General features: G+C 36.1%; 3 protein-coding genes across 3 annotated transcripts; 1 reads left to right on the top strand and 2 right to left on the bottom strand.

Moving 5' to 3' along the window:
- Positions 1-1,058: 1,058 nt before the first annotated feature.
- Positions 1,059-12,323, bottom strand: LOC135690571 (TAF6-like RNA polymerase II p300/CBP-associated factor-associated factor 65 kDa subunit 6L). Its single transcript, XM_065208166.2, has 12 exons — positions 12,073-12,323; positions 10,769-10,855; positions 9,301-9,457; positions 8,478-8,516; positions 8,224-8,270; positions 7,872-7,937; positions 7,406-7,483; positions 6,702-6,806; positions 6,316-6,425; positions 4,927-5,059; positions 3,995-4,117; positions 1,059-3,628 (listed from the first exon to the last, which is right to left on the bottom strand). Exons 1-12 carry the CDS (start codon positions 12,220-12,222, stop codon positions 2,936-2,938), a joined length of 1,788 nt encoding a protein of 595 aa, XP_065064238.2. The 5' UTR covers positions 12,223-12,323; the 3' UTR covers positions 1,059-2,935.
- Positions 12,324-15,605: 3,282 nt separating this feature from the next.
- Positions 15,606-19,359, top strand: LOC135688800 (uncharacterized). The gene is made up of 3 exons (XM_065205815.2): positions 15,606-15,755; positions 16,319-16,344; positions 18,501-19,359. Exons 1-3 carry the CDS (start codon positions 15,727-15,729, stop codon positions 19,076-19,078), a joined length of 633 nt encoding a protein of 210 aa, XP_065061887.1. The 5' UTR covers positions 15,606-15,726; the 3' UTR covers positions 19,079-19,359.
- LOC135688806 (mitochondrial import inner membrane translocase subunit Tim9) lies at positions 19,235-21,950 on the bottom strand. The gene is made up of 3 exons (XM_065205828.2): positions 21,789-21,950; positions 20,600-20,695; positions 19,235-20,128 (listed from the first exon to the last, which is right to left on the bottom strand). Exons 1-3 carry the CDS (start codon positions 21,831-21,833, stop codon positions 20,018-20,020), a joined length of 252 nt encoding a protein of 83 aa, XP_065061900.1. The 5' UTR covers positions 21,834-21,950; the 3' UTR covers positions 19,235-20,017.
- Between the last annotated feature and the right edge of the window lie 4 nt (positions 21,951-21,954).

Raw genomic sequence — 21,954 nt, 5'->3', positions numbered from 1 at the left:
AATACTTCCAGAGACGAAATACCATCACTGACTTCAAAATTCAGATGTTAATAGTGTGTCTTATCATATTCGGTCTCCTCAAAGCATATGGCAGTTTGATAGGAAAAGTTCGTAAATGTATACGGCTTCTATTATATTGCATTTACCTTTCAATTAGGCCCTCTAATCTTTACAGTCATGTGCTCGCTTTCCAACTGGCCTATTTCGATCCACAACTGGGTTTATCTTAAATCCTCTAATGCATAAATCTTTAGCATTTGCGTTTATACATCCTTATTAGGGCCTGTTTAAAATCATCCCACCTCCTAGCCTGTGAGCTTAGAGGTGAGATCCTGTTGTTCTATAGATTTCGTCTTGCATTTATTTGGAAAATACTGCACGAGAGGTGGGATCTCACTGAGGTGGGTCGAATTTTTTCCATATAAACGCTGGAAGGTGGGATGAAGCTGGAAGATGGGATGAAATGTTCATATAAACGCGATCAAATTTCGTCCCACTTGCCAGTACACAGACTGGAAGGTGGTATGTTTCTCAAGAGGAGAAACAATGATAGGCACATTTTTTCACAAAAACAAGCAAGTAGAAAATATCATGAAACTTCACGCTTCTTGATATCATCAACACGATATGAAGCACATTTTAAATAAGCATCTGGTTCAGTCTAGCTACAGAAGCCTACGAAAAAGGAGAGATTTGCAGACGGGATTTGCTGTAGGTTATGTTGATAACAAAGTTGATGGGAAAACAGCGAGAAAAAGCCTGGTGACGCATTAGGTAGACCCTGTGTTTTAAAACATTTCAAAATTCTCAACATTACATTGAGATGAAGTATTTCATGAAGCGTGCGTTAGGTACTTTAGGTAACTGATAAATGCCCTTAGGAAAAAAATAATGCGAAGCAAAAGGGAAACGACATTCATACCAATTTGATGTTTCAAATGGAGAGAGAACGATTTTTTCTGCTTTGTGAAAATTTGTCTTGTGTTTAATTCATCGAATCCAACTAAAATGCCATTTCTTAATACAAGTATTGTTGAGAAAAAACAACACTTCTGAAATCTTGAGGCTCACTTTCTAAAGATATGCGGAAAAATAACAGGTGTATATTAATAAACATACCATTGGCACCATAATGATATCGTCCCTACACTCACATGCATACTTGCAAATCTTGCTCGTGCAATTTTGCCTGTTAGTTAATTGGTCTTTTCTGTATTGCCATTTAGTTTGCATTCTCAATAGGTCTGGAATTGAACTCGAAAAAAAGGCCTAGACTGTGAAAATTCTCGTAACTGCAATACATTGTTAAATCGTACTGGTCGTAATTCAAATGCTTTGGTTCAAAGGAGGTCCACAGTTTCTCTCTGGCTCGATTCTGGAATATATTTATTGTGGGCACTAAAGAGATGGTCATTTCACACTACAAATCATTATCCAAACTCTTTAAACTTTAAATTCTCTAAATTCTATCCTTGATTCTTCCTCCTAGATAAATCTGAAAACTCCAAATGCTATTTGCTCTATGCTGTCGACATAGGAAGATTACTTGCAAAGGAATATGTGGAAAAGGTGTTACGAGTGCTGCAAATAACTGTGAGGAGGAGGAAACCAAACACTGGAAAAATACTAAACGCTTCATAGCTGAAAATAAAAACAGTGAACATTGTCAATCAAGCCTTAAAACATAAGAAAGCTTCCTTAAAAAAATCTGTTGCATAAAATAAATCATGGCGAAAAAGATACTGTACTAACTGAGGTGAAAAATAATGCTGTTTGGAAACTAAAACATCAAAAAGGAAATTGAATTTTTGACTGCGATCATCTGCTGGTTTTGAAAATTCTGCTATACTTGGTTTGGCCACGTGGACTGATAGCACACTTTCCATCTAATTCTGGCTTTTCAAGCACAAAATTGTTGATAACACTAGATCAAATTAAGGCAAATGGCAGCTGCACAAATGGTATAAACCAATACAGACTCAGAATGTATGGGAAAATTGTTACTTTCTTTGATAAAACTTTCCTCGTGTTGGAATTTGTTTAATCGACGGGCAAAATTGGCAAGACAAAACAACGGTGGTAAGGAAAATAAAAGTAAGAATTTTTGGTCGCAATTTTCTTTAAACCGCAAAACTTATGCCATAATCAATACTACATGCCACTTTAACCCTACACCTCCTCCATTTCGTGAAGGGTCAAGAAAAATTACGCGGTTCTTCTTGGCTGGCCATGCACAAATCGCCAAGTGGTCTCGAACCTGTGTACAGTTCCATTTTTTTGTCAAAACTTGACACGAAATGTCAGAAAACTGTGAATCTGTTCTTTCGCTACCCTTGTAGAAAACTAATAATGGACAAAGGAGTTTATTCTTTTCGCGGACCAAAGCTTTGGAACCAACTTAGAGTCGGTGTTAAAGAAGCACTCTCCCTTGCCGCCCTCAGGACCGGATTCACGAGTACACTAACACTAATCAATAATCATCAATAAGCAATAACAATAAGCAATAATCATCAATAAGCAATAAGCAATAATTAACATGAGCTCCAAACCGGAGGCTTGCAGGAAAACTTGAAGCTTAGCAAAGAGGCAGAAATGCGGTTAATTTTTGCAAGATCAGGAGAGGGACTAATGCCAAACCTTCAGGATAAATGCCCAACCACCGATTCCACCATTTCCGATTTCCCTCCTATCGTGTACATTTAGCAATGGGTCATGAATATTCGAGAAACAATACCGCATCCGAAACAATACCGCATCCGAAACAATACCGTATCCGAAACAATACCGCATCCGAAACAATACCGGAGCCATACGCAAATATCTTAGGTACAGAGAAAAACTTTCTGTTTAAAATGGTTCTTCAAACTAAATTCAACATAATTATTACTTTATACAAAGAAAAAGAACCATATTGCTTTTGCTCGATTAAAAAGCACTAGATCAATATTGCTACAGTCGCTGGTATCTTTGCCAAGTCAATCAAACGCAGCCGGGTCTTCTTGCTGAGCCGACTTAGTTCGATTTCAGCCTCTCCACCATTCTTTCGCCTCACTTCACTTGAAGTTTTAGTCTTAGAAATTGATGGTTTTGGCCTTTTAATTTGCGTTGGTCCATCAGACTTGTCATTGTTATCTTCTGCACCAAATACGTTCACATCTTTGGAAAATTTACGCTTTCGCCACCTGAAGTCACTACCAACCACGCCAATGCTTGTCTGTAAAGACATCTTTATATGGGAACTTGTCGATACTTCTTTTATGAAGGCAGGTTTTGCAACGCGTCCAGTTTTCAGGCCACCTATATTGGCAGCTAGTTCTGATTTCAGTCTGTCTTGATTCAGTAATCCAGGACTGTTGCCTTGTTTGAGATTAGTTTGTTTGGTATTTGCTGCTTTGAAAGGGTTAAAAATGCTTCTAGGATTGGTGCCTGGCGCATTTAGACACTGGGTGTGAGCTATCAAGCCTTCCGTGAAGTAATCAAAGACTTCATTATAAATGCTTAAGTATTTGTGCGATGATAAAAGTCCTGTTGATACTACCGTATTACTGCCAGAAGATCGACCGGTTTTGTTGACAGTAGAATTTGCAGGAGACAGAATAGCAGTTCGAAGTAAAAATAAAGATATCCTCTACGAAAGAAAATATAAACCAAAATTGAACAGATAATCTACATATGAAAATACAAAAACTGAGCTCTTCAGAATGTTTCGGTACTCGATAATGATATGTCAGAGTACTCAGTGATTTAAAATTTACAGTGAAACACAAACTAGAACTAAAGAGCTCTTCGGTTCAGTCGAACGGAATAGTAACAATGTGAATGTTTCTTCAGCATAAAAGAGCAGTGCAAGAAGGAGATATAAGGATATGCCTAGAGCCAGCTTTGACCAAGCTTCATAAGCTACTAATAGTCGCTAGAAGTACAGGCTACAGCAAGCCTTTGAAGATCTTTTGCCGGATTATAGATAATTAAACTTAAAAGCACATATGATTACCTGAAAGAGTGCGTAAGTAACGAGTGACTCTTTTACCAGATTCAAGTCCTTCGAGAAGCTGATAGATTCTTTGATGCTTTCAATCCTTTTCAGTAACATAGGGTACACAATCTGATGAGCTGGCTGCAGGACAACAAATTCAGTCATAGTAAATTAGCCCTATCTTCTGACGATTGCTTAAAAGCTACATGAAAGAAATTAATTCTAGCTTTGAACTCAGCATCGAGACAAGTTATTGAATGTCGTTCACGTAAAATTTCCCCTACACAAAAATTATTTGCAGTTTATTGATTTACAAATAACTTCATTGCGGAAAATTGAAGGATAAACTCGAAGCTAGACTTTAAAAAGTCACCATATTATTGTAATTCGACAAGGTTGAATTATGTGGCTTCATCGCATCATGAGGCGGAACAGATGGCCTGTAATTAGCAAAGATTCCCAATGCCTTGTTACTTGTGGTAAACTTTTAAAATACTTTTTATCTAAATATGATAATATGTAGACTCCATTCTACAAGGGACGGAGCTCGTAAAAACAAAAGATTCTTTTTTCAAAGAAAGGGCACTGGAAAGCAAACATAGTCTAAATGTATTCATTTAAGATGTCAAAATCTGACACCCGAGAATATTTGTTTCCAATACTCGCTTGAGAAGAAGTCAAATAATTGATTTATACACATAGATATGAAACGCTTCTACTACAAAATGTTTTAAAAATGCAAATGTTTTAAAGAAAACAATTTATGTGAACATTTCGACGAATGAATTTGAAGTCTTTGGGAAATCGCATCGATCCAAGTTGCTGGCTTACCTATACGTTATCTAAAACTTACATTTTTCAGATAGAAGTCTTATTTCCTATGAATACTTAAGACTCCTGTGCGAAGTAAAATGTTAGCTAGATAGTGTATTGATGAAAATTGTACAAACCTCGGCACCAAGGCAAGAGATTCCAAACGCAGCTCCGTAAATAGAAGCTAGCGGCTTTGTCTCGTCAGCGACAGTTTCTTGGTAGGCCTTTAGAAGGTGGTGCGGTAAGTAGTTCATTGTTGACATGTGACGCCTGGAACAAACATTTTGAAAAACTTACAGTTCTGTTAATTTGAGGCAATCCTAGCAAATCAGGCCCGGCTTTCGAATGATTTCAAAACTCTCTACATAAGCTAGCGAATAGAAAATAAAATACCGCTTTGATTAAACGTTTCATTTATTGTTATCCCAAATAGACCAATTCCCCAATCAAATTACAATTTTCAAGGGCAAAGACGGTTCCCCTGGGGCAAAGGCTTAAGTTATCCCGCTGCGATCTGTAAATTACAATATTAAAATCCATATCTTGTTTTGAAGAACTTTATATTTTACAGAAGATGTTTCCAAAAGGCAAACGAAAATTGGCCTTTATTTTGTCTGTGAAAAAATGAACGGAGCTCAAAATAAGGAACACGAATTTTTTACTCCCATTCGTGTATACGTCAAGCTCAATTAAAATGAAAGACAAAACACGGTGTCATGTCCGTTCACAATGTCAGATGCAACGAAGCAGAGTCCAACGAAAGAAACATGGTCTGTTGCCTGCAGGGATTCCAATGACTGAAACATAGTTCAAAGCTGGCAGGGCTTACGACAACTGAAACTTTGTTTGTAGTCTGAGGGGATTCCCATGACTGAAATATGGTTCAAGGTTTACGACAACTGTAACTTTGTTTGTAGCCGTGAGGAGATTCCAATGCCTGGAACATGGTTTAAAGCTGGCCGGGTTTACGACAACTGAAACTTTGTTTGTAGTCTGAGGGGATTCCCATGACTGAAACATGGTTCAAGGTTTACGAAAACTGAAACTTGGTTTGTAGCCGTGAGGAGATTCCAATGACTGAAACATGGTTCAAAGCTGGAAGGGTTTACGACAACTGAAACTTTGTTTGTAACCCAAGGGAATTCCAATGACTGGAACATGGTTCAAAGCTGGCAGGGTTTACAACAACTGAAACCTTGTTTGTAGTTGTGAGGGGATTCAAAAGACTGAAACATAGTTTATAGGTAATTTCAACAACTGAAACATGGATTGTAGCTGAAAGAGGTTCCAAAGACTTAAATATGGATGGAAAGGAGCTTCAAACATCTAAAACATTATCTCTAAGCCCTTCCTGAAGCTGAAACATGGTTTCCAACAAATGAAACATAGTTTGCCGATAGGAAAAGTTTCCACTGATAGCTTCTACCAACCTTTTACCAATTATTATGATTTCAAGTAAGGAGAGTGTCTTTTCTGATCTTATATCTAACACTATTATAAGAGCTTTCTAAATTTTGCAGTAATACCTGCAAAGTTGAGTCAAGATTCGTGCAGCAGTCAGCTTGCTGTCCCAAAATTCAACTGGCAGATTTTCATCGGTTATAATAAACAGCAACAGTTTGACGAGTTGAAGAACCTGGATTTTGAAAATATAAGTGAAGATAAATTAAAGGTTGATCCAATGTATGATAAGATGGGGTGAATTAACTACAATCGGGCTGAGGCCAGCGAGCTTTGTTCAAAGGAGTTACTAATGTTATCTAATGTATCATTTTTAAACATGTTCATCTGCTAATTGTTTGTATGATATCATTTGTATAAAACATATAGTAAAAACAAATTTCGATAAAAAAGAAGCCGTTCCTATCACACATACTCAACTAGGAAGGTTGAAATAAAATGCACAACTTACATAAGGCACCAAAAAGAGAAGAGCGTTCTCAACCAAAGAATGTACAATCAACAGAACTCCTGTTACGATCGTCTTCAAGCCTTCACTTCCACTACACGACTTTACCTTTATAAATAAATTACTCAGTGATAACGAAGGTGTGCACACAACATCACTTCATGTTGGGCTGATCTAACACACGTCATTGACACATAAGATGCATTTGATGACATCAATTGCTTTTACAGAACAATTGAAATACACGATAATCACATTGCAAAAGTCTTTGTTCTATTCCGAGCACTTTCCAAACATGTGCACTTTCGGAGGTCAGGGTTTTTCAGGAAAATCGTTATCGAAGAGCTAAAGCAATAGCACATTGTTCGCTTCCAGACATCTCTCCTATGACAATGTTCGTAATAAGATCAAATTTGAGTATTGCAGTAGTTACGACAACCGGAGAAACATGGCGAAGTAAAACGTCCGTACTAATCAAATCTTTTTGGGAAAACATCAAGAACAAAATGAAAATTTGACTTATAACAGATAAATCTTAAAGGGCCTTAAGAAACATTTCGTTGAATTTAGAATCCTGTTATGATTTTTGATCAAAAAACTGATTCCCAAAAAAATTGATTAAATTGATACTATCAGCTCTCAGACAGCTTTCCAAATTTCTTACCAAAATCCGAATAGACTTTTGAAAACTTAATATTTTTGCATACCTGGCTTGCGAGAAACGTTACCATGTATGGCAGTATGCTCTGCAATTTGCCACTTGTACGAATATTATCAAGCGCAACCTTTAAGAAACAATACATTCATAACAAACATTTAAAAAGCATGAAGATAGACACACATTTGTGGGTGTATCATATATTAACTTGATGAGAAACAATTTTATAACTAGTTTTGATTCTCTGTTGGGACTTAATAAATGGTAAAAAAGAATCTGATGAAGCATCACACTATGATCTGTGAACAAAAAATATGTCAATAGATAGCATTTCAAAAGATTTGTGATCTAAATCTCTGGTCTGAACCAAAACATGACAAATTTACAGATCATCATATTGGGATTAGTTTTGTTAGTTCACTTCCTCTGTTGACTTAAATATGGAAAGAGAACACAGTCTGGACTGCAGCTTAAATAGAACTTACAACAGAAAAAACAGTTCAAAGTAAAGGTACCTTTCGTGCATTCAGGTTTGTGCCAAACACAGACAAAATTATCTGCTCCAAATAAGATGCAAATGGCTGTAAGCAAGAAAAAAGTTCAATCATATACAAAATTCTGCTTTTAATCTTGCAGCTTCGAACAAAAACAATATTAGCATTAAGTACTTTATAACAGCATCATCTTCTGCCCTGCCCAATTTCATACCTTTTGTAGAATAGTTCAAGTGGAAATGGTTTATGTTGTAAGAACTAACAAATGCCCAGGCTTATGTAAATAAATTATTGCTGGATAAGTGAGTGAGAGAGCGGACATTTTTTTAGCATTTTTAAGACTTATACAAATACAAATTTAAATAAAATTTACCTCTTCAAGTTCTTCTCTATTTGGGATTTCCTCTTTGCTTTGTTTTCCTTAAATAAAATAATGACAGGAATTAACAATAAGAATTATGAACATAAATAGGGTAAAACAATAAACATATTGCTTTATGATAAACACAAAGGAAACAACAAACAGATTTAACTAACTTATTCGCCTAGCATGAGTTTAATGCATTTATGATATCAGCAGTCCAAAAAAATAAGAGAAAATAGCAAATTTGATAAACAAAATCTTGCCTCCAGAACAATTATGACCTTCAAAAACCAACCATTGTGCTACAAGAAATAGAAACAATTATCAAAACAAACAGGTTAATGTATTCAAGGAAAAATGATAGATTGCCAAATTTCTGGCAATTATTTTCAAAGAATCTTTGGATTAATTCCCTTCCTAATAGATAAATTAGGGTATTAAAGCTGTAAAGGTTCATGGTTTATGCAAGTTTATGAATTGAAGTTACAGCCAACCATACAGCAAGATAGTGACAGTTAAGATAAGAAGACCATATCAAATGAAGAGTAACACGGCTGGTACTCATCAATCGGAAAGGTATGAAATAGAAACAGGTCAAGGTACAAACCATTACTAGATGGAGGTTCTACCTACCCAATGGTGAAAACCATGAGAATTGCTATATGCAGAATTTGGTGTCAAATCCTCCTTTGCGGATGGAAATATCAGTTTATTTTCTCCTTCAAACAGTCTACTGAAACTTGGATGTATCCAGTAACATTGCATGGCATTAACACAATAATTTCATTCGTGCCAAACAAAAAAATGGTACAGACAGACTGTGCCTGATATATTGACTAAGATGGGATCTCTGTTTTTTTTTCAAATGCAACCCAACATTCCTTTCGATTTTTGAACAGTTGGTGATTGGAAAAATTGATATTACACAAAAGCATTTTGTTCTCTTCAAGGAGAGCAAGAAATATCTTATTTCTTTAAGGAAACAAGAATGCAGAGAATATCTTATTTCTAATCAAGAAATCTCTGAATATTCAACTTGGCAGATTCACAAAAGTACCTCTAATACCTTTAATACCTTTAGCATACCTTTAATAGAAACTTCACCAGGATCAGCAGGAAGTGTTGAATCAAAAGCAGTTTCTCTAAGATTTGTGTCCTTATCTTCAGTGAAAGAGATTGTTGAATCTTTGAAGTTGAATGACCTAAAGCTTGGTACATCCACACCACCTTGTCCATAGACAGTCTGAAACAAGGAAAAGCATTCACAATCTAGTAAACACTACCAATAAATGAGGATGCTTTCCTTGCGAGATTTGGAGATTTCCTTCTAGAATACTGTATGTTGTATCTTGCTTATGACAGTTTCTTATATCAATTGTTTTATTCATCAAAAATGCTAAAAAGCAAAAGACTTTGATGCTTTCTTGCACAAAAATGATACATGCTTTCTTGTATAAGAATGGACACAGAGAAAGTTTTTCCAATAATGGGAACTTGAATAGCTCAACAGAAACATAGAGCATATTGTGGTTCATAATTGCATGGTATATAAATCTGCAAATATTTTCAATTTATTTTTTTGAACTTCTCATTGAAAGCCTAACTTATTAAACATATTTAACACAAGTTTTTGGGTTATTCATACAATCAAAACACTATATGTTTATAAAGACTGTGATATTTAACATCTTTCGCTAAAACAAAAGTTACTATTATCTCAGAAAGCTGAAATTCTCAGATTTCTTGATGCCTTTGTTATCATGCTGTGCCAATTAATGATAAAACAACATAACATAACAGCCTATTCTATCACAAAATTATTGCACTGCAAACAGATGAACAATCCCCAGATACAACTACAACCTTGGCAAAATTGGTTCAACAATATTTGAAGTGGCTGCAAAAACTGTAACAATGCTTGCACACAATACGAAACCAGTCAATAGGAAGCTTTGTTTAAGACCAATTACAAACGAAATCATACTATAGTATGACGTCACCAAAAATTTATTTTTAGAATTTCTTAAATTTGGCCACACAATCTGCAAGAACAGCATAAAATACCTCTCAATGTGCAAAATTAGTTAGATATGTTTCAAACTGGGTGAGATATGGCCAATGAAAGATTTCAAGTTTGCTAACGGATTACTGTTATTCTGGCCTGGTTCATAAAGTTCTGAACCAAGACCGAATGATAGAGAATTGATGGGGCAAGAGCCTGTGCTCATGTGGCCATATCTAAGCCAATTCACGTTGCCTTTAACTGATTTTGCATTTTTAAAGGTGCTCTTTTGATGCTCTTTTAGGTTCTGGGATCAAAATTCAGAAACTCTAAAAATAGATTTGTATGATGTCATCACTTTGGTACTCTATTCTCTGTGTCACAAAATAAAAGCTAGAGAGTCCCATGATTCTTAAAGAGAATTCTAAAGAGACATGAATTTTGGTATTATAAAATCCAAATTATCATCTATAGCACAAAGAAACAAAATGCCGATCAAATTAAAAAAAAACGAAAAGTACTATCAAAATAGCAATATGTAATAATCATTACCGGGCTGTTACTCCATTTGAGAGCTTTATTAAAATCATCTGTTGCTAAGTATCTTCGCTTGCTATGCCTCATGAATTTTAATGCATTCTATAAAAGAAGAGAAAGATAATAAAAAATGTCAAAAAGAAAAAATTTATATTAGCCTGAAACCCAGTTACAAGCCATATATTTACCCTGATTTCATTTCTTGTATTTTCTAAGCCTCATATTTCAGATGCAGCCTTTGTGTGAGGTTAGCAACTTTAGGGCCTGAAATTCAAATGCAAGTAGAATCGCTATTGCAAATATTGTTTTTTCTGGCTTATTGTTGCAAATTGGCAAGTCTATATTAAGTAACTAAATGTGTATGAAATACTATTGAAACCCAATGTTTGCTGACAGCTAGTTAACTGAAAATGGAAACAAGGAGAAACTGAAATTGTGAAATTTTTTCATTGTGGAGGACACAAATACAACATAGAAACATGATAAAGTTCTCTTAAATTAAGCCCTCTTTTCTTCAAATAGACTGTGTCTTCCAAAATCTGCTCTTGGTAGAACAAGGGACATACAGACAAGTCAATAATTACCAGATTTCTAGAAAGCATATTGGAAAGCATGTGTATAGGGTGGTTCATTTGTGCAATGGCAAAGAGAGATAGCTGTTATCCCCTCCTTGACCTCTAAGTTTCTTTTTGAAAACAAAAATAGATCTCTGACAATAAATTTTGCTGAATTCTTTCTGAAGAAAGTTTTTGGTTTTATGACTTGACGTGTTCTTATCACTTGATTTTGTTGATTAGTGCCCGGGTTAAAAAATTTGTACTGCACAAAGAATTTCTTCCATGTGCACAGGAAAAGCTGGGCGCACAGATGTGCAAAACTGGGTGTGATGTGCACAAAAGTAAAAACTTTCAAAGCGCGGTTTTCAGTTTTGGTGACAATTTTATCATTTTTGGCACTTAAGGTGCCAATTTTTACACTTTCATGTGGGCAAATTTTTGACATGTATTTTATGCCTTGTGCATAAAACAAACTTTCCAGCCCGGATTAGAGCCAGGCTATAATAGAAATAATTATATATAATAATCTGATGCATTATACAACCTGTTACTTTTGAATCACTCTTTCAACAAAAGAACAAACTGCATATATATTTCCTTTATGACTGTGTACTGAATGAGAAGGAATATCATAGGCACCCCCCCCCCCCCCAAATGTATTTCATTCCGACGGCACGCAACACATTACAACGCACAGTTGAGAACTACCTAGACAAAGATATCATTAGTGGTGGAACGTCTAAAATAAAATCTAAGGCTTACATTTATCGTTTCCCTGAGTCTGAATGTTACATCTTCTGAAAGGCTAGCAAGGATATTCTCCGGCAGATTTGCATGCCCAACACTTTCAGCATATAGTCCAACTGAGTTCTTTGGTAGAACAACAAATTTTGATGCTGGCTGATGATTCATTTCTGACACGGTGTTTTTGATTTCGTTGAAGCTTGCTCTACAAACTACATTCTTCCTTTCTGCCCAGCATAAAATATGGCGGTAAAATTTGAAAAGGAGGCTGGGTTTGAAATAGAACAAAATAGAACCTAAAACGAGATTCGTTGGCAGAAAAGAGTATCAAATCCCAGTCCATAGAATGAAACACTTTCTGTACGTTATTTCTATCTTCATAATTAAATTATCTGGAGCGCAATCATAGAAATTAAAAAACTCGAATATGTTGATGTCAGCCCAATAAATGGAACTGAAGAGTATGCAAGAATGTCATAAATTCTTTTTCAGAAGATGTATTTTTCATTTCAATTTTTATAACCCATGCAGGAACGTTAATTGGAAGTTTTTACAGTTCACAATATTTTCGATCGGCAATCGCAACGAGGAGATTAGAAATTATGATTGATTGGGAGCTAAAAATTAAGGCGTCCAATTTGAAACCGCTGGGAAGAATTAGAAAGAAAAAAAAAATTGAGAGAAATTTCTGAAAAATGTGACCCATAATTCCGCAAACACGATGAACACTATACCCATAATTCTGGAAAGCAATTAACGTACATTTTAAAGCACAACAAAATCATCAAACGAATTTTGCATTTCCTTTGCCCCAAAATCTGAATATTATACATATTTGATACACATGATTTCTAGCTGCACATTCATTCTGTTAACGTCAACGCTCCCTCCTAATAATTTCCCAATGTTTCCCAAAATGGTACCCATAATTCTGCATGTTTCTTCAAACGGTACCCATAGTTCCGCACATATTTCAAAAACTGATACCGATAACTCCCCGTACTACCAAACATGTTAAGGTTTCTGCATCAATTCTGCGATTTTTAAGTTTTGTACCATCAAAAGATTGTCTGCAAATATTATTACTTTTATTCAGATAGCTGTTGAAACAGCTAGATAGAAAAACGACCAGATATCCGTAAAATGACGCTGATACAGTTTTCGCACAACCTGGGTTTTTATCATCTTGGTAAAAGTGAGACACGTAATATGGCAAATATTGAAATGTGATTATCTATTTGCAGATACATTTTGTGTTAGCGGAGAAAAAAAATGGTGGTAACGATGGAAGCCCGTCACCAATTTAAAGAAGATATTAATATTGCTTCTATTTTGTCTTTACAGCCTATGCCTAGCTGTATCCAGTGTGTAACAATATTAGGGGTTTTGCAGGCATCCAAACTAGGGGGGCCTTTGGTGGTATCAAATACCGTGATTCAGCAAGAAAATTTCCCTTGTACCGTAACTCCGCAAGAATATTTTGATATTACCGTAATACCGTGTTTTTAAAATGAATATTACCGAATAGATTGCAATTTGAATTTTAATTACCTTTGTTTAAGTTTCGAGTGATTTCTTGGGAAATTGTCAAACCTCAAGCATGGAATATATGCCCATATATCAGCGGAAAGTTTATAATATATCCAAACCTCATCCACCCACGAGATATGAAGCTTGCAGGTCTCCTTGTGCAATTCTTTGGAAAATTTCATCATTTTCAGCTGACTTTCTACTCTGACATTTTACGCTTTCTGAGTCTTCTTGATGGATACAACTGGTCTTTTACCTTTGTTCTTTGACGTTTAGCATTAGTTTTCACGTTTGTGAAACAGTTTTGTGTATGCACTAAACCAGGCAGTTTCACTAAACCTATTTACGATAGCATATTTTCTTACTAGATGTGGACTTAGACTTTGTTTATAAATCCCAGGGTTATAGCGCGACAAAAATGTAACCAAATTCCATTCTTAAATCGAAACAAATAGAATATTCAAGCATTTGAGTGATATTGCTCTACAATTCTGAAAGCTAAATCGAATCCAATAGGAAATAAGCCTTTTAATGTTGATCTAGCTTTATGCCTACATTCGTTTACATTCATCTTTTACAGTGCTTTGCAGAAACTGTAAGTTAACAGAGCCAATGTTATCTAGCTAAAGGTAAAGGAACACATAGATATGCCTAAACGTAATCGGATGGATTTTGTTAAGACTGGAAAGAAAGAAGAGACAGGAGAAAGTTGGTGCCCCCCAATAATTGTCAAACAGTAGTAGCTTTCCTTTGTAACAGTGTACCGAATGAGATGGAATACAATGGAAAGCCCCTCCCCCCCCCAAATATGAATTTTGTTCTGACGACACTGATAGAAAAGCTCCTAGACAAGATCCCTGTGGAACACCAAAATCCAATTCTGCCATACATAACACCTTTTATAGAAGCAAAGTTTGGACTCCAGGGCCTAAGGAAGGACCTGAAACACCCAAGTTTATTTCCACTTTTAAATTAGAAATATCTTTTTTAGTTCCCTTTTTTTAAGGCAGTTGGAACTCTTTTAAAGCTCAATAGCCGGAAATTCAAAAGTGTTTTTCTGCTATGCTGATGACTTTATATAAAATAGAAACAGTTAGCAGCTGCGCCAGAGTGAAGAAAAAATGGCTAGCGCTCAGTTCCGAGCAAATCCTATAAAGCAAAGTTCTAAGTTGGGCATTCCTTCATATACATATGTCAGAAAGACACCACAACCGATCTGTATCAGAAAGCCAAACTCGGAAGCATTTCGTTAATATAATATTGGAAAGTGGAAAGGAAAAAAATTGACTTATTTTAACACAATAGATATTTCAGTCAAGTTGCCATTGACAAAACCTCTTTTAAGTGTCCCCATCTGAAGTCGAGTTTACTGTATATATATGACATGTTGTATATGAGATATGACACATGGGCAAAACGAGAAATGGGTCTTTATAGCTGGCTCTAGCGAATCTGCTTATATATTAGTCATTTGAGATTGTGAGGGAAAAGAAGTGAACAAAATTGATTATAAATAAAACGACATTTGCAGTTGCAACTTCAATATTTTTCAACCAGGGGTAACGCTATTTAAAGAGGATAGATTAGATTTATCGACAAAAAATCGATTAGATCTATCGGCAAAGGTTTTAGCGTGGATACAACGAGATTCCACCATAGCATTTCACCCTTCTTACTAAACTGCTAAAATGTTTGATTCAGAACTGGCCAATATCACACACTGGATATTGGTTTCACTAAAAACCGTTCATCGGCGATTTTTCATAAAACTTTCTATTTCCAATACGCTTGTTTACAATGCAGTCAATTGAGAAGAACGAAAGTAAAAAGCAAATTGAAATTGTTATCTGCTTTGATTTTTCCTCGAATGGAAATTATTGTCAGCTGAGAGGAAGAGCGGATGGTACCATTAAATACACTGACTCGATATAGATATTTAAAAAACTGGTTTGACAAGTGAAACACCAGAAATAGATTTTACATATTAATGACGTCATTAGAAGGATCACATGATGCATTATGTATGACAAAGAGGCTTGCTTTGGATGACATATTCCGCTTTCCGAATTCAAAACAGGAGGAGGAGTGCCATCCGCCTAGGAAGCAAACACATAGGAAGAAGTGCGTTGAATTTGTTCGGCCATGTCTCATCAAACAACCGTCGTCCACTCGTAAGCTTTATTTTTATACCTTATACGGTTTTCAGTTACAATTTTCTATCTATTTCCTCTTTTTGTCAATGTTCAACTAACTCTGAACCATTTCCACTCTTGTGTTAATGAATTTGGCCTAGACCAGCAAGGGGGAGCTGCGCTCAGTGGTTCGAGTTGTTATTGGGCGAGTTGCGAGTGAGTAGAAAAAACAGCAAGTAGAATATCTTTGTTTTTGCCTTTTTCACAACGGTAGAGCTGCGAGTATGGTGTGGGTAATTTGCGCATATGTTGCCAGGCTGGAAAACTTGCATGCAGCTACGCAGGGCTTCTTGTGCTCGCACCTCGGACCTTTTGTGACCCATATATTGATGAAGTTATGTATATTTTATGTATGGTTAGTTTATAATGAGCTCGCAGGTCGCAGCTGATAAGTACGTAGAGTGTCACATTTATCATAAGAATCTGCATCCGCATTCAATTTCGAAAGTAGGCAAAACCAATTCTTTCAGTTATTTACGCATTGTTATTGTAAGTATGCATTTTCACATGTCTTGACAATTTTCTGTTTTGTTTCTTTTTAGTGAAACTAAACCATATCCTCAGCAAGGTGAGTTGAGTGGTTTAAAACATACAGGAAAAGCTTTTTGGTGTTACATAAATTCCTATATTTCTTTTCTGTTGTTACGAAGTTCTTGTGCGAATGCGCTGTCGTTTTTTATGTCTTGTTTAAAGTGCAGAAAACACAGAGCCAGCAAGAGACCAAGCCCCTTTTAGCACCAGAAAACGCCCTTTTACTAACAAGGAACGCAATTTTTACCTGAAAGGATCCCCCATAACTCACTCATGGCTATGTGAAGGCAGTTTGAAAATCATAGGACTGCACCACAAAAAGTATGTTGCCAAAATATTACCCCTCCCCCAACAATTTCTCATCGGATTTAGACAAAATGCAAAATTGATCCTGCCGAGATGTGGGAGGGGGGGGGGGGCGTGCCTGGAACTATGATGCTTTCAATGCAATGCTTTGCGATGCAAGGTTTTGTGAGTAGGGTGTGCTGCTGAACGTGTTTGATGGTAATGCAATGGTCATGTTATGGTCACCATTTATAGGAAGGCTGATTGATCATGTTTGGTTCCTTATTTCTGTTGTTGCCTAATTCTTGTATGAATGTGCTGTTGTTTATATGATCCGATTCAAAGTGCAGAAAACATGAAGCCAGTAACAAGACTAAGTTGGGTGACTGTTGCGTCTTTATTAATTCACTGACCAAATTACAATACAGGGCGTATACACATAAAATGAGGGGATGCTACAAAAATGTTGTTGATTACATTACTATGGATACAGATATGATGGATGGTGTAAATGACTTGATACAATGGATGAAATGATTAGGTTTGACAATGGTCAATACAAACAGTTCATGTTTAACAAGTTCTTTTTGCTAAACTCTTTTTGGTGTTTGTGCCAACACAACATATGTTTTAGTAATTTCTGGGGTGCTACATCTTAGTTGCCTACTCTCCTACTTTCTTTCATGTAAGATCCTTAAATTATAATTGTGGCTGACTCTGGCTGGGTGTTCCAGTCCAGAACAACCTCTTCACTTCTAATCTTTATAAGATAAAATATATTTGTGCAAGTGCTCTTAAGCTTGAGGTCTATGGATGCCAGCAACAGGAAGGCAATTTTTTTTAGCACAATATAATGTAGTTTCTTGTTAGTTTTTAAATGAAAAAGCTAGGGGAGTACCAGATCAGGATTTTCAGAATCCAGCCAGAATATCCAGTCATTACCAGATTTTTCTGTAATAAAAAGTTTTGAGATTCTTTGCGAGTAAATTCATAGCAAGAAGAACGAAGAGAACAGTCTTATGAATATGCCATCATCCAGTCTTCCTGTTTCGTGATGACAAGCGCTTTCAATGCAAAATCTATTTTCAAGGCGCTTGTTTTGTGGTCGAACCAAATACTGTGCTTATTTTTCGTTTGAGATGAAATTTTCCCGCCTTCTTTCGTATTGGCTTATTTTCAAGATGGTTTTTGAGCCTATCCTTTTTCTACTATCCATTTTGAAAATCAATGCCATGCATATTTTTGCACACCATGCAAAAAAGTCCTTTCATTTGATGGAAGCGCCACAAAACTACCTTCCCCACATTGCCAAGCTAGCCCAACAATATTTGTCTACTCCAGAATCTAGTGTTTATTCAGAGCAGCTTTTTTCAGAAGCAGGAAACAAAAACAAGCAACCAAGACTTCTTATAAGGAGTGGTGACAAGTTTCTTTTCTTATATCATAACCTTGAACGACTTTAACTTGTGAAAAACTGCTGTTTGGGACGTTTTTAACTTTAAGAATTACGTTCAAGTTTGCTCTATTGCTTTTTTTTGTTAGTTGGATTTACTCTTTTATAACTGGTTTCTCTAGAAATTTTCTTTGTTGCAATTGAAATTCTGGAAAATCCGGCGACTGGCTGGATTTTTCGAAACAAATCCTGCCAGGACCTGGATTTTCAAAAAGTCAGGGATCCTGCTCCGGATTATCCAGCCCCGGATTATCCAGCCCCGGATTATCCAGCCTTCCATATATCTGGTACACCCCTAGAAAAAGCTAGCAAAAACAACAACATTGTTGTTTTAAAAAAATTTAACTGCTTTAACAGGTGCTAATTTTGGATAAAAAATAAACAAATTTCTGTCTACCATTTTCAAACTCAGCTTGGATTATGCATAAGTGAGTGTAGATTTTATTTCTTAACAGCAACAGCCCCGGTGATGCAAGGAGGACAACCATACCCACAACAGCCCCCACCTTATGGTCAACCAGGACAACATTACCCAGCTCAAGGATATCCTCCACCTGGATACCCAGGAGCTCCACCACAAGGGTACCCATCACAGGGCTATCCACCCACAGGTTATCCACCACAGGGCTATCCACCACCAGGAGTACCAGGAGCACCAGGGGCTCCGGCAGCACCAGGCTATCCACAACAACATGGGGGATACCCTCCACCAGGAGGATACCCTCCACCTGGGGGATACCCTCCACCTGGTGGATATCATCAACCAGGGCAGCCTGTGCCACCACCTGGTTCATACCCAAGGCAACCAGGGGTTACAACACATACAACAGTGGTTCATACACCTGGACAGAAAGTTGTCAAAGTGAAAAAGAAGAAAGGAAACAAAGGAAAAATAGCTGCAGGTGCTGCAGTTGGAGCAGTAGGTGGCTTTGCATTAGGAAGTATGCTGAGTGGGGGTCATCATCATCATCACTGGAGTTCTGGAAGTAGCTCAAGTAGCAGCAGCAGCAGTAGCTCCAGTGACAGTGATTAAATGATCACGATTAGCTCATATTAACACATAAGGAGAGTGGCATATAGGTGCAAATGTAGATGTATCTAATGCAATTGTTGGAAATAATACCAGCAATTTTCTGGCCACAGGTTAACTATCATTAAAGTGTGGACACGAAGAATTCATTAACACAGGTACATTAAAGATGATGATAACAGGTTAAAACCACCAGAAATATAAAATTTTTGGTTGTTTATTAATTTGTGTCAAACAATTGTAACATTTATCACTTATCTGCATAAAAAGAATTATGGAACTCACTCTAATTGCTTTATTCAATAACTCACTATAAGAAGACCAGATTTTTGCATTAACTCATTGCTTTGTTTGGTTTTTGAGATTTTATACCAGCTTTTTTCTGCAAAAGCGATTTCTAATTTTCATTGTAATTTGTTTGTTTGTTTTCTTATGCATTGTAATTTGCAGCATTATTTTAAAATTTCCACTTTTTTGCTGATTAAAGCATTAATTAGTATTTATTCCATCATGCAAATTTATGCTAGTTAACATCTGTTAGCCCAACTTTTGAATAAAAGGAAAGGAAAGATTGTTAATGAGGAAGTATAATTCTAAATTTTCAATTTATTTCTAAAAAAAACTTGCAACATGCATAAGAATTTTACTTTTTTCCAATAAATCTGCTAAACTTTGACCACATTTATTAAATATCCAGAGGTTGTTATGTATTTTCATATAGTAATTTGTGTGAGACACAGATGTTATATCTGTAGTGTAGGTTGATATAGAATTGTGTAAGGTCATACCTTATAATCTATTACATAGTTAATTTTGACTCTGTAAGCTCTTGCATTATACATTCACTTCACAAAACTAATCAACCTTGATAATAAGATAAAAAATTCTAATTTTTGTGAGAGAGGAAGTCAGCAATGTCAAGGGCTGTAATACATTCCACAACTATTTTTGTAGTAGGGCTGACTGATTGATTTCATGTATTTCCTGAAACCGTATACCAATTCTCTGAGACATCTTGAGAAATTTCTCTGTACAGTTCATAGCACAGTTATTCTAGAGGGAGAAACAAAGGCAATCGTTATATTCACTGAAGTACTAACAGAACAAGTAACTTAGAAGTCAGTTAAAAGAAAGGAAATGTGGATCTGTTTATTGGGGATGATGGTCTAGAGAAGACACTTCCCTCGCAGTCAAGGGTAAAAAACTTAGTTTGGCCTTTAACTTGAGACAAGTACAACTTGAGGCATTCTAGTACAATGATTAACCCAGATAAATACAAAAGATAGATACTTAATACTTGAAAATTTTATCATTTCAATTCTTAGTGACAAATAGAAAAACCGAAGCAAATGGTTTCAACATCAAAGGTCATCTTCCATTCTCACTGAAAGCAAATCCAAGCATGTTGCATACAGTTTATCACATGGTAATACAAACCAAATGCAATCAAGCCTATTAAGGCCTGTTGATAAATGAGCCGATCTGATGGACCCAAAAGACTGGATTTATGGAATAAATACTTACCTCATTTCCTGTAACTGTTCTACTGGTGAAATCATGCACACAGTCTACAAAACACTGCTCTGCCAGTTTGTTATATGTAGATAGAAATGCTTTAATCTGAAAAGTGATAAACTCTTTAAAGTCTAGACATTGATATTGATCAATTTAAAGAAAAAACAGTAAAGCAGATCACTACTACCAAATAGCAAACAACTGCTGTAATATATATACCGTGTGTGCACTTGCCATTAACTGATTATTTTACTTGCAGTTTTGTATAGACAGTTGGTGTTTTATTGTTGCATTTAGAACTGGGGTTAATTGCCTGCATCAACAACAGGTTGCTAATATTGGACTTTGTAATCGCCTATTTTTAACATATGATGCACTACACTCTTTTGCAGACACCTAATTTTTCTACTTTTGCAGAAACCTAATGTTCTTATTTATGGATAATTTCAGGCTCTGGTGTTCTTAACAGTGTTAATGGAGTATCTATTCTGCAAACTAGGAATACTTTCTAAGTCAACTGAATAACAGTTTTTGCATGATATTTTAGGTAGCATTGTTCATTAGCTGATAAGAGCTGCTGTGTTTTGTTAAATGAGAGAGAATGTGTCAATTAAAGATTTAACCAATAGGTCATAATGATTAAAGGCAATGCGAGTCTACCTAGGATGCATTTTCAGGCCATCCTTATAATGTCATATCCCAATCTTTTTCTTGCTGCCAACCATGGTGGCAGTTTTCACTAATTCCCTGAGAAATATAAACATTTTGCCCCCTCACTTTCAACGAAGTTTGCACCCAGCCTACCATGGTTGGTAGGCTGGATCAGATCTTAGCTGCTGCTCAATCAGTCAATGTTCCTGACTTTTCAACAAATGATTGGAAAAACATGAACCCTCGTCGTATTTAATTTGCAAGATTACATGACCAGAACAACTTAGATATTTCATTGAGCTCCCTTTTGTTAAACTTGTACGACTACATCTTGGTTAAACCATGCACGTTTAGGCCGAAAAACTGGCCTCAGACTTTAGAGCCAGTTTGGATTCCTTTGGCGCGATGGCCTATATTTTTTCCAGAGTTTAAAGTCTTGGCATTAAGCGTCTTACCTACTGACAAGGGTCTGGCCTAGAAAAAAACGCTCATTCTACCCTTTAACTGAGCCAAAAATAAATTGGATTTAAAGAAGCTAATTACCTACCTGGCCACTCTCCATCTGGGCACCAGGCATCTGTGCAACACTCATTTCTGTAAAGAATTAATTGACACTATTGAAATAAAAATGTATGCAATCACGTTTCACAATTTAAGTAAACTGTATACAACCTTGCTTTCATTTGCCTTATGGTCATTCGGCCATTTCACAC

Source organism: Rhopilema esculentum, chromosome 10 (genome assembly GCF_057945365.1).
Source record: "Rhopilema esculentum isolate cy_ngs chromosome 10, ASM5794536v1, whole genome shotgun sequence".
NCBI classification, from domain to species: Eukaryota; Metazoa; Cnidaria; class Scyphozoa; order Rhizostomeae; family Rhizostomatidae; genus Rhopilema; species Rhopilema esculentum.
This window is presented reverse-complemented; position numbering and strand designations above follow the sequence as displayed.

Excerpts from the sequence above, each read along its gene's own strand:
- LOC135690571 (XM_065208166.2), bottom strand. The coding sequence starts at position 12,222 with ATGAATCATCAGCCAGCATCAAAATTTGTTGTTCTACCAAAGAACTCA. Across the intron at positions 9,458-10,768 it reads TCAAATGGAGTAACAGCCCG|ACTGTCTATGGACAAGGTGG; the intron begins GTAATGATTATT and ends TCCTTGTTTCAG. Across the intron at positions 4,118-4,926 it reads TCTCTTGCCTTGGTGCCGAG|CCAGCTCATCAGATTGTGTA; the intron begins GTTTGTACAATT and ends GTTGTCCTGCAG.
- LOC135688806 (XM_065205828.2), bottom strand. The coding sequence starts at position 21,833 with ATGAGTGTTGCACAGATGCCTGGTGCCCAGATGGAGAGTGGCCAG. Across the intron at positions 20,696-21,788 it reads CCCAGATGGAGAGTGGCCAG|ATTAAAGCATTTCTATCTAC; the intron begins GTAGGTAATTAG and ends ATCACTTTTCAG. Across the intron at positions 20,129-20,599 it reads GAACAGTTACAGGAAATGAG|AATAACTGTGCTATGAACTG; the intron begins GTAAGTATTTAT and ends TTCTCCCTCTAG.
- LOC135688800 (XM_065205815.2), top strand. The coding sequence starts at position 15,727 with ATGTCTCATCAAACAACCGTCGTCCACTC. Across the intron at positions 15,756-16,318 it reads CAAACAACCGTCGTCCACTC|TGAAACTAAACCATATCCTC; the intron begins GTAAGCTTTATT and ends GTTTCTTTTTAG. Across the intron at positions 16,345-18,500 it reads TAAACCATATCCTCAGCAAG|CAACAGCCCCGGTGATGCAA; the intron begins GTGAGTTGAGTG and ends ATTTCTTAACAG.